The sequence below is a fragment of the Stigmatopora nigra genome, chromosome 20, assembly GCF_051989575.1.
Source record: "Stigmatopora nigra isolate UIUO_SnigA chromosome 20, RoL_Snig_1.1, whole genome shotgun sequence".
NCBI lineage: Eukaryota > Metazoa > Chordata > Actinopteri > Syngnathiformes > Syngnathidae > Stigmatopora > Stigmatopora nigra.
The window spans coordinates 5,876,245-5,892,350 of NC_135527.1; the positions used below are offsets into that span (position 1 = coordinate 5,876,245).

Below are 16,106 nucleotides of genomic sequence, written 5' to 3' on the forward strand. Positions count from 1 at the left end.
ATATATATATATATATATATATATATATATATATATATATATATATATATATATATATATATATATATATGCAAACATATAATTATATATTTGTATGCAATTGTATTTGTATATATAAGTATGTATATGTATTTATATATTTCGACAACATGTGCATTTATTTATTATTTTTATTTTTAATTTCTTATTTATGCAATTATTAATTTTATTATTAATTGTATTTATTTTTTATGTATTTATTATATTTACTTATTTATCATTCATGTATTTATTTATTTATTAACTTATTTATTACCTATTTATTTACGTCTAAAATGTATTTTTATATATTGACTTATTTATTGTTCATTTATTTATATATTTATACATGTATTTTATATATTCATTCATTTATTTATTTATTTATTTATTTATTTATTTATTAACTTATTTATCTATTTATTTATGTCAATAATATATTTTTCTGTGTCTGTATTCTCACCCTCTAGCTACTGTGTCAATGAAATATCCCGAATACGTAACGAAAGTTATCTATTCTAATCTAATCTAAATAGCGTAACCTCGTCAATTTAGTATGTATTTATAACTTTTTTTCTTCGCTCAATAACCCAATTAAAAATGTCTCTAAAAGAAGCATCATTTAACAGCATTCATCATGATTAAATTATGACAGCTCGTACTTAGCGAAAACAATGTGTAAATAAATCAACAATTTCGATGCATTATTACATTGCAACTTAAATAGTGACTGTCAATCAAAGTGAATTATTATGGAGTTTCTTCATATTTAAACCATTATAATAGTGGTGTTATTATTTGAGAGGGAACAAATATATCCGATATAACAAATAACTGCATTTTTTCTGTGTTTCAGATTAGATTAGATTAGATTAAATAACTTTATTCATCTTGTAGTCACAATAGGGGTGAGAATACAGACACAGTTATTAGTTTTATTACCGTATTTTCATGACTATAAGGCGCACTGCATTATAAGGTGCACCCTCATTGAATGACATTTTTCTCATATATAAGGCGCACTGGATTATAAGGCGCACCCTCAATGAATGACATTTTTCTCCATATGTAAGGCGCATTAGATTATAAGGCGCCCTGTCTATTTTGGAGAAAAATATAAGACTTAAGTGCGCCTTATAGTCGTGAAAATACAGTATTTTTTTTAGGATTTTTTGTTTTTATTCTGCGTGGAGGCCACTATTGGTTGAAGTACTATTGTTTATTCAATATATTTTTTGCATTTATCAGTGTCAGTACTGATTTTGTTGTTTTCCAGCCTTATTCTATTTCAAACTTGACTGTAGAAGCTAATTACCGTATTTTCCATGTATAAGGCGCACCACATTATAAGGCGCATTGCATTATAAGGCGCACCCTCAATGAATGGCGCATTTTTCCATATATAAGGCGCACTGTATTATAAGGCGCACTGTCTATTTTGGAGAAAATTTAAGACTTTTAAGTGCGCCTTATAGTCGTGAAAATACGGTAGTCGTGAAAATCCGGTAGTCGTGAAAATAAATACAAACTAGATCGTATCTAGGCAGCTTTTTTAATTCATCAAATGTGATCAAGGCCATCATAACTTTGCATAACTAGGCTGTCAATGCGACCACAATTATTGATTTTTTTTGTGTAGTTAGTTATGACTCCGGCATTGTAGCGAAAGGAGCCCGGAGGCGGTGGTTGCCAGGCAACAGACATGTAGCCAAGTGGCCGGCCTTGGTGGAAAAAGAATAAGTCGTCCCGGCGAGGCCGTTTGCTCAAGAGCGCGAGTCGCTATCGAGATGGGCTATCAAAACAATACAATCCGAGACAGAACAGGTACTAAAAAAAAGCTAGAAATGAGTCAAAAATGACGAAATGGGTTGCCAGATAAGGCTGATTCATCGGACTAAAAAGACTGGAGTGAAGCAAAAATAATAATAATTACAGATTAGCCAAATTAGCAGTGGGATTTAAACCTGTTTTTAGCTCCGTTCCTTCCGGACGCCATGCTAACGCTAATCCGCTAGTCGGGATGCTGAGGCTGCAGCTTGTTAAATCGTTAATTCCCTTCCTGCTGCTCCTGTGACGTTAAGTGTTCAGTTAGCATACTTGTCTAGAACTGAATCGAATAATAATAATCAAATTAAAGTACAGTAATACTTCGCTAATTCGCTAATCGACTATTCCGCCCAAAATTATCGATGATAATTTTTACAGTGTTGGAACAAATATACAAACATAACACAACAGAAGTATTTCACTGGCCTATAGGGGGCAGTGCATACTTTCGGGAATCAGAAAGGAATTTAAAAGTCGAAATAATATTGAATAAACCTCATTAAAACAAGGACTTATTAAGGCTAGTATGGAAAGCTATTCGCAATTATAAATGAGGTAATACAGTGGTACCTTGAGATATGAGCTAAATGTGTATATCGATTTACTCTTAACTCAAAGAAATGAACTTAAAACAAATTAATTTGTTCCAACCCTCTGAAAAAACACCCAAAACAGGATATTGGATTGGAAAATAATTTTTATTTGTTCTAATTCGCCATTTATTAACAAACTAAAAAATAACTAGAGGTTTAATAGTGCTAAAATGGGTTTAATAGTATTAAAATTAGACTTTTGCATGGCAACATGCTCGTAACATAACATAAACAAATTTAAATGAACTTGCTTACAATGCAGACACTCAAAAATAAGTTTAATCTAACCTTACACTAAACTTAATTCTAAATTAGTTTGACATTTTGATACCTTACTTCACCCGGGTTAGCTCTATTGGCCCCGCCTCCACCCTGACTCTCAGATACAACCTATCGAGTGTTGTTTACTTTTGTATTCCCTTCAAAATAGTCCAAAAATAATGTACACAAATGTCCTTTCGATAGGCTAACATACAACCATTTGCTTACAAGTAGTAGTATATACTCCTCTCGTATTAGCGATCAAGCTCCGCCTTTCTGACTAACAGGAAAATAAACTCTATAGAAGACACAAAAACAATACAATATTATAAAAATATGATCCGTATCGCCCTATTTTAAACCTTTCACCGCACATCTTAACAATATGTGCTTCCTACTCAGAAACTGGAATAAATGACTCATTCCAGATTTCTCTTCCTCAAATTAGCTACCAATTAATTGGCTAGGTCAAATGGGATTCTAACTAGGTCTGCTGGTTATTGCCCTCACGTAGATAATATCCGATACGGTGAAAAATTCTGATAAACGAGGATCTACCTGCTCTTTGGATTTCAACATCTTGACGAAGGGGCTTTAATGTTATTCCACTTGCCTCATTGCCTCTACTCGCATGCTCCGGCAAGCACAAAACAAGCTGAGGGGCCGGAATCCAATTTCTAATTCCTCACGTACCGTATTTTCCACACTGAAAGTAGTATTTTTGGGGGGAAGGCTATTTTTGCATTTGATCGGAAACTGAGAAAAACGTAAACTTAAAAAAACTGGCTAAATTGGCGTCTGTTTTTCTATAACATAAAAAATATCGTAACAAAAACATGAATATCATTTAAATATAACTGGCAATATGAAAAGAGTGCTTTATAGTCCGGAAAATACGGTATCAAGTAAATGTATATGCTTTTTAGTCAACTTATAAATATAATACGTCATATTGTAAAAACTTTATTTTTAATTTTTGTTATTTCGGTGCTTTTTTTAGTTACAAATACCGCTTATATGCAAGAAAATAAGGTAAATATTAGTGGCAGAAACTGCCAAACAATGAAAAAAATGCGCTTTATAATCCGTAAAATACAGTATCATCTAAATTTACATGCTTATTAGTCAACTTATAAATGTAATACATCATAAAGTAAAAACATTTTTTTAAATATTTTTACTATTTCTGTACTTTTTTAGTTACAAATACCGCTTGAATGCAAAAAATACAGTAAAAATTAGTGGCAGGCCCTGCCAAACTATGAAAAAAATGCACTTTATAATCCGTAAAATACAGTATCATCTAAATTTACATGCTTATTAGTCAACTTATAAATATAATACATCATAAAATATATCTTTTTTTGCTATTTTGGTACTTTTTTAGTTACAAATACTGCTTATATGCAAAAAAATACGGTAAATATTAGTGGCAGAAACTGCCAAAATATGTAAAAAAAATGCTCTTTAGAATCCGTAAAACACGGTATCAACTAAGTGTATATGCTTATAAGTCAACTTATAAATATAATACATCATAAAGTAAAAACAAAAATTTATTTATATTTTACTATTTCGGTACTCTATTAAATAAAGGTTAAATTCTACCTTGAGGTACACGCTCCTCCCATAAAAGTTGTTTAGTATTTTTTCCTTTTTTTTTCTTTCTATATCTTCCAATTAATCAAGTAGGAAATGAAAAGAAGGAAAAAAATGTTGAGATATCTCCCCAAGCGGGTTTTCCCTGTAAAGCAAAATCAGTCGCTACTTTTGCTATTTATTTATTTCGGCGAGTCATTAGTCATCCAAACAGCTTTTCCTCACCTCGCTGCCTTATCGGGGTGCATACCTCCATCTCCTTACTATATGTCACCCACCTCAGTCTAGCACCCCTTCTCACCCACCCCTGTGGCCTTAATTACAACGTGTAAAAACACGACCTGGATCCAATTTCCACACTCCAAACTGCAATGCCCTCGAGACGAATTCCCCATTGGCCAAATTTGATTAAGTTCCGTTGAAATTATGTGTGTGTGTGTATGTGCATTTATGGCATTTTTTTAACATTCAGGAATGTTTGACTTTACAGTGTTACCTCGATATAAGAGTGGTCTGACATACGAGCAATTTGAGATAAGAGTAAAATTTTGGGAAAATATTTATCTTGGGATACCAGACAAATTTTGATATACGAAAAACATTATATAAGAACATTATGGGAACTGTCTCACTGGTCACAAGTATCTTGTGTAATAATTTCTACGAGCACTAGGCGGAGCATTGCCTTTTTTATAGTTAGTCAGTGCAGAATAATAATACGAGAGGAAAAACTATGTTTGTTTTACCTTTTTTAAAATGTATTTTATTTTATAATTTCTGTATTTATTAATGTTATTATTATTAACTCATGTATTTATTTATTTATCTTGTGTATATTAATTAATTAATGTGCTTATTTATTTTTTTATATATTTACCTATTCATTTATTTATTTATTAACTTATTTCTTACCTATTTATTTATGTCTAAAATGTATTTTTGATGTACTTATTTATTATTTATTATGATATTATGTTTATTTATATATGTATTTATATATTTATTTCTATGTTTATTTATATATTTATTTATATGTTTATTTATATATTTATTTATATGTTTATTTATATATTTATTTATATGTTTATTTATATATGTATTTATATATTTATGTAAGTATTTATTTATATATATTTATATATTTATGTAAGTATTTATTTATATATATTTATATATTTATGTAAGTATCTCTCCGTCTAATGTTAGCAGATGGCGAATTAGAACAAATAATACAAGGTTAGATTAAATTTATTAATGAGTGTGTCTGCATCATAATCAAGTTAATTTCAATTTGTTTATGTTACGAGCACGTTGCCATGCAAAAAAGTCTAATTTTAGTACTATTAAACACATTTTAGTCCTATTAAACCACTAGTTATTTGTTACTTTGTTAGTAAATGACGAATTGGAAAAAATAATGCAAGGTTAGATTAAATTTAAAGGTGTCGGTGTTGTAATCAAGTTAATTTCAATTTGTTTGTTATGTTACAAACGCGTTTCCATGCAAAAAGTCTAATTTTAGTACTATTAAACACATTTTAGTACTATTAAACCACTAGTTATTTGTGCCTATGTTAATAGATGCTAAATTAGAACAAATCTAAATATTTTTCTACCATTCGATATTAGCATAATGCTAATGCTACTTCTAAAAATGAAACATTCCTGGTATTCCCATGTACATCATGTGTACTTTTCTTGATTCTATTGCACCTGTTGTCAACGACGGCGACTAAAAACATGTCAACGAAGCATTTATTGTGAAGAACCGTTCTGCCACGCAAGTGACGTGGATGTCCGTGGGTGTCCGCCACGCGCCTGACGCCCGCTGTCACTTTCTCCAAGTGAAGCTGCCAATAACGGCGCGTGACTAGCCTCGGATACGCCGCACGCTTCCCAACGAACCGGGGAGTGGCAGCCCGACGGTACGGGAACGACCTTCACACACCTCGCCGCTCAAGGTCCCCCAGGCGAACCTCCGCCTGGTGCTGTCAATCAACATCAGCCCGGTGACTGTAATTATTGCATTTAAATGGACTTCCCGCATAGCGCCGGCCACAATAATGAACTCTTTAAATTGCTCGCTAAACGTGGCGGAAATGTCGAAACTTCTTTTACTTGAATGTATTCCCTTTTTTTGGAGGCCTGTTCTTATTTATTAAATATTAAATGAGTTCCTGTAAGGGGTGTAGTTAGTAAAGATGCGCTCGGTTAAAAAGGTGGATTAATGTAGTCGTATTTAGCGCCACATAGGGTCTAAATGCGAAATTTAACAGCTATTTCTAAATGCTAAATCTAAATGCTAACTCTAAATGCTAAATCTAACCGCTAAATCTAACTACTAAATCTAACCGCTAAATCTAACCGTTAAATCTAAAAGCTAAATCTAAAAGCTAAATCTAAAAGCTAAATCTAAAAGCTAAATCTAAAAGCTAAATCTAAAAGCTAAATCTAAAAGCTAAATCTAAAAGCTAAATCTAAAAGCTAAATCTAAAAGCTAAATCTAAAAGCTAAATCTAAAAGCTAAATCTAAAAGCTAAATCTAAAAGCTAAATCTAAAAGCTAAATCTAAAAGCTAAATCTAAAAGCTAAATCTAACCGCTAAATCTAACCGCTAAATCTAACCGCTAAATCTAACCGCTAAATCTTATATCTTTATAATCCGTAAAATACAGTATCATCTAAATTTACAAAAATGCGCTTTATAATCCGTAAAATACAGTATCATCTAAATTTACATGCTTATTAGTCAACTTATAAATATAATACATCATAAAATATATCTTTTTTTGCTATTTCGGTACTTTTTTAGTTACAAATACCGCTTATATGCAAGAAAATAAGGTAAATATTAGTGGAAGAAACTGCCAAATTATAAAAAAATGCGCTTTATAATCCGTAAAATACAGTATCATCTAAATTTACATGCTTATTAGTCAACTTATAAATATAATACATCATAAAATATATCTTTTTTTGCTATTTCGGTACTTTTTTAGTTACAAATACCGCTTATATGCAAGAAAATAAGGTAAATATTAGTGGCAAAAAGTGCCAAACTATAAAAAAATGCGCTTTATAATCCGTAAAATACAGTATCATCTAAATTTACATGCTTATTAGTCAACTTATAAATATAATATCATAAATATTAGTGGAAGAAACTGCCAAACTATAAAAAAATGCGCTTTATAATCCGTAAAATACAGTATCATCTAAATTTACATGCTCATTAGTCAACTTATAAATAAAATACATCATAAAATATATCTTTTTTTGCTATTTCGGTACTTTTTTAGTTACAAATACCGCTTATATGCAAGAAAATAAGGTAAATATTCGTGGCAGAAAGTGCCAAACTATAAAAAAATGTGCTTTATAATCCATAAAATACAGTATCATCTAAATTTACATGCTTATTAGTCAACTTATAAATATAATACATCATAAAATATATCTTTTTTTGCTATTTCGGTACTTTTTTAGTTACAAATACCGCTTATATGCAAGAAAATAAGGTAAATATTAGTGGAAGAAACTGCCAAACTATAAAAAAAATGCGCTTTATAATCCGTAAAATACAGTATCATCTAAATTTACATGCTTATTAGTCAACTTATAAATATAATACATCATAAAATATATTTTTTTTGCTATTTCGGTACTTTTTTAGTTACAAATACCGCTTATATGCAAGAAAATAAGGTAAATATTAGTGGAAGAAACTGCCAAACTATAAAAAAATGCGCTTTATAATCCGTAAAATACAGTATCATCTAAATTTACATGCTTATTAGTCAACTTATAAATATAATATCATAAATATTAGTGGAAGAAACTGCCAAACTATAAAAAAATGCGCTTTATAATCCGTAAAATACAGTATCATCTAAATTTACATGCTTATTAGTCAACTTATAAATATAATATCATAAATATTAGTGGAAGAAACTGCCAAACTATAAAAAAAATGCGCTTTATAATCCGTAAAATACAGTATCATCTAAATTTACATGCTTATTAGTCAACTTATAAATATAATATCATAAATATTAGTGGAAGAAACTGCCAAACTATAAAAAAATGCGCTTTATAATCCGTAAAATACAGTATCATCTAAATTTACATGCTTATTAGTCAACTTATAAATATAATACATCATAAAATATATCTTTTTTTGCTATTTCGGTACTTTTTTAGTTACAAATACCGCTTATATGCAAGAAAATAAGGTAAATATTAGTGGAAGAAACTGCCAAACTATAAAAAAAATGCGCTTTATAATCCGTAAAATACAGTATCATCTAAATTTACATGCTTATTAGTCAACTTATAAATATAATACATCATAAAATATATCTTTTTTTGCTATTTCGGTACTTTTTTAGTTACAAATACCGCTTATATGCAAGAAAATAAGGTAAATATTAGTGGAAGAAACTGCCAAATTATAAAAAAATGTGCTTTATAATCCGTAAAATACAGTATCATCTAAATTTACATGCTTATTAGTCAACTTATAAATATAATACATCATAAAATATATCTTTTTTTGCTATTTCGGTACTTTTTTAGTTACAAATACCGCTTATATGCAAGAAAATAAGGTAAATATTAGTGGAAGAAACTGCCAAACTATTAAAAAAATGCGCTTTATAATCCGTAAAATACAGTATCATCTAAATTTACATGCTTATTAGTCAACTTATAAATATAATACATCATAAAATATATCTTTTTTTGCTATTTCGGTACTTTTTTAGTTACAAATACCGCTTATATGCAAGAAAATAAGGTAAATATTAGTGGCAAAAAGTGCCAAACTATAAAAAAATGCGCTTTATAATCCGTAAAATACAGTATCATCTAAATTTACATGCTTATTAGTCAACTTATAAATATAATATCATAAATATTAGTGGAAGAAACTGCCAAACTATAAAAAAATGCGCGTTATAATCCGTAAAATACAGTATCATCTAAATTTACATGCTTATTAGTCAACTTATAAATATAATACATCATAAAATATATCTTTTTTTGCTATTTCGGTACTTTTTTAGTTACAAATACCGCTTATATGCAAGAAAATACGGTAAAAAATAGTGGAAGAAACTGCCAAACTATAAAAAAATGCGCTTTATAATCCGTAAAATACAGTATCATCTAAATTTACATGCTTTTTTAAAAAACAGTCTCGACCATGCTAGCCGTAAAAGCAGCTCCGGCGAGCTCTGTGCAAGATGGCTATCGTGACCTGGACCTAGTCTATTACATTCCGGGTTAGATAGAGATCAGGTTCGATACTCCCTTCATTTTCTAGGCCGTATCTTCAAGGAGATCTACATTAGACCTGCTGGGTGAACGTCTCCCAGGGTTGGCTTAATTTAATTCTCCGTTTGCATCACCTGGCCTCTGGCGTCATTTGCATTGAAACCAAATGGACCATGATTGAAAAAGGGTGTGTAAAGATTGTAGGAAATGGAAGCAATTTCCATCTTTTAATACCATAAGTCGTATATTTCGCTTAATTGTTTTTTTTTTAAAGCAATGACTTTCTTAATAATGTCCTCCAAAATGTACAGAAATACCTTGAGATATGAGTTAAATGCATTCTGGGATTAAGCAATTACCAGTTTATTAATGTCCTCCAAAATGTACAGAAATACCTTGAGATATGAGTTAAATGCATTCTGGGACTAAACAATTACCAGTTTATTAATGTCCTCCAAAATGTACAGAAATACCTTGAGATATGAGTTTAATGCGTTCCGGGACCGAGCTTGTATCTCAATGTACGCATATTTAAATCGCATAGAAGTACGTCGATAAATATTTTTGTAACTATTTTTTTAAAAATCTGCAATACTAAACATATATTTTATAACTCCTATGATTGAGTAAGATTCCAAATTACAAATTCTTAAAAAGAACCATAAACAGCTAAAAATGAACCAATTAAAAGAACCATTCATGAATTTTACGACACAGACGGGGAGCAGACACTTACAGAATCCTATCAAAAATCGAATCGAATCCAAAAAATATGTTATTGTGACAACTCAAATGATAACTAGATACAGTATTCCCTCGCTTATCGCGGTTAATGGGGACCGGGACCCCCCGCAATAAGTGCATTTCCGCAAAGTAGGCTTGCCCCTTCAAAAATGCTTAAAGAAACGTATAAAATGTGCACAAAAGCACCACCAAGCAAAAACATCATAGTAGTCCGTATGGAGGATCTTTTGCAGTTTTTTTGCACGTAAGAAACATCGTTATTGGGAGTTGTGAACATTGTTTTTTTGGGTGGTGAAGATACGCCTGTAAACAGTCATGACATCATCAATGTGATTCCTGAACTCTCACCATGTTATTGACCATTTTTTTAATGCAATTACTAATTCTTATTGAATATTTTGTTTCCACCTCTTGTAAGATGATGTAATTTATAATTTTAACTTAATATCTTTACATATGTTGCTCCGCCCTTTAAAATAGTGTGTTTCAGTAAAACCACTAAGAGGGATACAGAATGCCACACAGTGAATTTACATTGAAAAAAAATACAGAAGGTATTACTTTAAAAGTGATTGTACTTTAGTTTACATATTTAAATGTTTAGACAGTTTTTGCATAATTTAGATGAGGCAAAATAATGTCCCTATTTTTCCTCTAATTTATTGTATGTATTGAATATTTTGTTTCCACCTCTTGTAAGATGATGTAATTTATAATTTTAACTTATATATATATATATATATATATATATATATATATATATATATATATATATATTAACTTTTTAGTGTCGATAGCTGAAGCGCGAAGTAGCGAGGGAACACTGTATACGTTTATTTGTCAAACTCCCTTAGCAGGTGACTTCAATCCATCTAACGAGCTTCAAGATCACATACACCATCACTTCATTTTGCATAATGCGATTTAATACATTGTTACGGCCTAATTTAGATCACGATTCGCCTCCTTTAGTGAGAAACGTGAGCAATTTAATATAATCTGTTGCCTTCTCAGCGTGAGGTGTTGGAAGTGGTCTTCCAGACGGCGAGATAAAGATCAGCGGTGACTGACGCCTGGGGTTCGTCCTTGCGTTAGCGGTGAAGGACAGCCAAGGCTTTAAGGAGACTTGACATTGATTTTCTCGGCCTTGCCACGCGACGTTTGACGTTAGCGCACGTGATCGTTAACGGTGACCACTACTACCACATTCGAAAAATTCTTCAGGCAAAAAAAAAAAAAGCCCCAAAAAAGCTGGTAATTTGCTAACACGTCAAATGTTCTAAATGGGTTTATTGATCTAAAATCCCCCTCCGTCGTCCCGGTTTTTTTTGGTCCACTCAGGAGCAAACCATATTAATCCTGGAAACAAGGTGATCAATATAAATGTCTACCCAGGCGATGTTCGATGAATAATCAGCTGGTTGCCCCGGATAACCGATTTGTATTTTTTTTGTCTTTTGTATAAGTGTTTGGTTTCATAATTTCCTGCTGTTTAAAAATTAGTTGTGGATATGTTTTTGGGTATAAGGGTGTCAGACTTGGGTTGGTTCGCGGGCTGCTTTAACGTCAACTTGATTGGCCAGACCATTTTAGATGTAATATTTATATATTTTTTAAATAAATGGATTAAAAGAACTGGATTAAAATCCCTGAATATTCATTTTTTTATAGATCTAAAACATTGTTTATTTTATCTTATTTTCTAATATAATTTTAGATTTTACAAAAATATTTTTGAACTAAAAACACCGGAAAAAATGATTAAAATTATATTTATTGATTTAAAAGGGGGAAAATCAGGAAAAAATTTGACGTCAACTTTATTTAACGTGGGCCGAACCATTTTAGATAATATATTTCGATTTTTTTATTATAAATGGATTAAAAGAACTGGATTAAAATCCCTGAATATGCAGTTTTTTATAGATCTAAAACAATGTTTATTTTAGCTTTTTTAAAATATATTTTTAGATTCTACAAAATTACTTTTGAACTTAAAACAGAAAAAATGATTAGAAATTATATTATTGATTTAAAAGGGGGAAAATCAGGAAATACCATTTTAAATATATATATATTTTTTTCATATAAATAGATTAAGAGAACTGGTTTAAAATCCCTGAATATTCTGTTTTTATAGATCTAAAACAACGTTTATATTAGCTTATTTTTAATATAATTTTAGATTTTACAAAATGATTTTTGAACTAAAAACACCAAAAAATTGATTAACAATGACAATTATTGATTTAAAAGAGGGAAAATCAGGAAATATAACATACATCTATACTCTTCATTTTAATTCGATCCTAAAACAGAAAGCCAGCACTCATCATTTACTTTCCCGGGCCACACTAAATAACGTGACGGACCAGATTTGGCCCCTGGGCCGCCACTTTGACACATATGTCTGATTGAGACAAATGCTACACATTTGTATTTTAGGGTTTTGTCAGGTTTTGGGTTCAATTCCAGGTTGTACCTCGCTGTCAGTAGTTCCAAGTTCTCCCTTAGCTTGCTTGGATTTTCTCCAAGTACTCTAGTTTCCTTCCACACCCCCAAAAAAACACATACTAAGCTAACCAATAACTACATATTACCATATTGTTGTCCATCTCCTTTCATGATGATATGACTATCCTTCCCACCTGTATAACCCAGATGTGTTTGCGATTTGTCATAAATTCCTGTCTGTGTATTAAAACCCGTGTTCTGGCATGTCAAACTATTTTTTCTAAAGTTTAAAACGTGAATGGTCGGAATGAGAAAAACAGGAGAATATGGGAAGGCTTAATATTGTTTCATTCCCGCGGTCAAGGGCTCGGATATATTGTAGTATATTGAAAATGTCCTTGAACGTGCCGTCAAACCGACGCGGTGCTTTGGCTTCTCAGGGAACGTCTATATGAATGAGGCTCGAATCTCAAGAGTTGGTGTTAAAGCAAAATGATCTTTGCCCGTATGCATCATTGGCGGCAATAATAGAAGAGAGGAAGCTGTTTTATTCCTCCGACAGCAACAAAGGTCAGAACACTCACTGGCTCCTGTTCTTGTTCGCTCCTTTCGATTTTATTAACTGGGTTTTGACACTTCACATTTTTTCCCCCGGCCAATTCTGACCGAATGTCCGGTTAAGGTTCGAAAGGTCAATAAAATGAGGACGGCAAAACTGAACTGAGAAGACAAGTTCTCACTTGGAGGCTAGCAGCAACAGAAAGGTCAGAAAAGAAGGAGAGAAGAAGAACTATGAAGAATTATAGCCAATGGGAGAGAAGTATGACGTTTATATACACAGGAATATTAATAAAAAAAATCAACACAATGTAGGATTGACATCAATTGCAAAAACGGTGTTTTTCTTTACAACTGTAGCAAACAACTAGCTAGCTGAATGCTAACAATGGAAACCCAGCATGAAAACAGTTACCCGAAATGTCAAAAAAGCAATCTGGCGGCGCAAAATTGCTAAAAAAAACTCGACAGTCTACCTTTTAAATTCATAAAAATTGCCAAACAATAGGAATGTCGGCAGAGTGGTGATGGAAACTCTGCGCATTCGACAAACATTTACACAAACATACACACACTTTCAATTCGGTAACTATATTCCGATTGAAACCGGATTTGTCGTTAAGAGTTTTACCTTCAGGGTGAAGTCATCAGGGTTAAAGTTGGAAAGGGGGCGGGGTTAAAGGGGGGTGAAGGTCCAGGGTGGTTAGTGAATAGGACAAGACAAGGGGATGGTATAGATATGGTAATAGATGGACAAAAAATAATGTTATGGCCATTAGGTGTGGGTGGTAGCATACCTGTCAACTTGTAGGTTTTATATGTATTTTATACGTTTTTTTTTACCATTTCGAATCATGTACGTTGTATACCGACTTTTGTACGGGGAAAAATGTTTTAAAAAATTGCCAATATTTATGAAAGCCGATCTCAACTAGACCGTTTTGGCTAAAATCCGATTCCGTATTTTCATGACTATATGGTGCACTTAAAAGTCTTAAATTTTCTCCAAAATAGACAGTGCGCCTTATAATCCAGTGCGCCTTATATATAGAAAAAACAGAAAACCATAAACAAAAAACCACTACTGTCGGATTTTAAAAAACACAAAAGCCTGAACTGAAACAATACTGTTAAATATGCAGATGCCATCTTAGTTTACAAAATCTTCCCTTATATAGCTCCTCCCCCACTGCAAGAATTTAAATTAAAAAAAATCCAAAACATCAACAATGGCTGGCTCTAGAGGTGACTGTGTAGTGAGTGCTTCATAGCAATTACCCTATTTTCACGACTATAAGGCGCACTTAAAAGTCTTAAATTTTCTCCAAAATAGACAGTGCGCCTTATAATCCAGTCCACCTTATAATACAGTGTGCCTTATATATGGAAAAATGTCATTCATTGAGGGTGTGCCTTATAATGCGGTGCGCCTTATAGTCGTGAAAATACGGTAGTCTCGTAGGCTGGTATCCAACGACGCTACTGTCATCGATCGTTACTATTGTCACGGTATATCAGCAAATTTATCCTCGATCGTACGAATTTTTTTAGCGGTGCATACGGCAATATTGATAAAAGATGACATGCGCATGCGTGGATATACATAGAGTACCGTATTTTCATAACTATAAGGCGCACTGCACTATAAGGCGCACCCTCAATGAATGACATTTTTCCCATATATAAGGCGCACTGGATTATAAGGTGCACCCTCAATGAATGGCACATTTTAATTCTTTCCATATATAAGGCGCACTGGATTATAAGGTGCCCTGTCTATTTTGGAGAAGACTTAAGTGCGCCTTATAGTGTGAAAATACAGTATATATATATTTTTTTAGGATTTTTTGTTTTTATTCTGCGTGGAGGCCACTATTGGTTGAAGTACTATTGTTTATTCAACATGTTTTTTTTTTACATTTATCAGTGTCAGTACAGATTTTGTTGTTTTCCAGCCTTATTCTATTTCAAACTTGACTGTAGAAGCTAAATACCGTATTTTCCATATATAAGGCGCACCACATTATAAGGTGCAACGCATTATAAGGCGCACCCTCAATGAATGGGACATTTAATTTTTTTCCATATATAAGGCGCACTGGATTATAAGGCGCCCTGTCTATTTTGGAGAAAATTTAAGACTTTTAAGTGCGCTTTATAGTTGTGAAAATACGGTAAATATCGTGTAAGGGCAGTTATCGGCAGAGGTTGACAGGTATGTCAGGTAGGGTGAATCGAAATGTGGATAGTATTTTGGGGGTGACGTACCAAAGGGTGATTAAAATGAAATATAGGAAAGGTAAGAAAGGGGTAAGAAAGAAAACTGTTCAAAAGGAGTTGACTCCTCCTCCTCAGAAGAGAAAAAAATAAAGAACCCAAAAGAAAAAAGGAATGAACCCATACCTTGGTCGTTTAACGTCAGGTGCGCCAGACCTTGAAAAGGGAACAAATAGACAAAAAGAACAGAAAGAGGAAGAAAAAGAAGGTCATAAAAGGCACGGGAAGAACAAAAGCATTGTCACAACGTTGGACTGCAGTTTGTGACAGACATCCTGGGGTAGATTTGGATGTCAGAGTTCAAATCAAAAGAGAAATTAGAACAGATAGAATAAGAGAAAGAGAGAGAAAGAATACTAACGGAAAACAAGCAAACACTTTTTTTGAGTGAAGTGTGTGAAAGAAAGGGTTTTTTTTGGAAAAAAAGAAGCATTTTTTTTTGGTTTTGTTGGTGCAATGCCTGAAGGCGGTTGCTCTAACAAATGCTTTTTTTTTCTTCCC

General features: G+C 32.1%; 1 protein-coding gene across 9 annotated transcripts in view; it reads right to left on the reverse strand.

The window, feature by feature from the left end:
- Positions 1 to 16,106, reverse strand: part of nrxn2b (neurexin 2b) — a 369,603-nt gene that overhangs the window by 247,954 nt on the left and 105,543 nt on the right. For 7 of the 9 annotated variants that reach the window (XM_077741586.1, XM_077741588.1, XM_077741580.1 and 4 more), the window contains exon 4: positions 15,732 to 15,761. The exons of the other annotated variants lie outside the window; for them this stretch is intronic. In XM_077741586.1, coding sequence (XP_077597712.1) covers positions 15,732 to 15,761 — 30 coding nt within the window. The remainder of the gene's footprint in view (positions 1 to 15,731; positions 15,762 to 16,106) is intronic. 9 annotated transcript variants of the gene reach the window in all.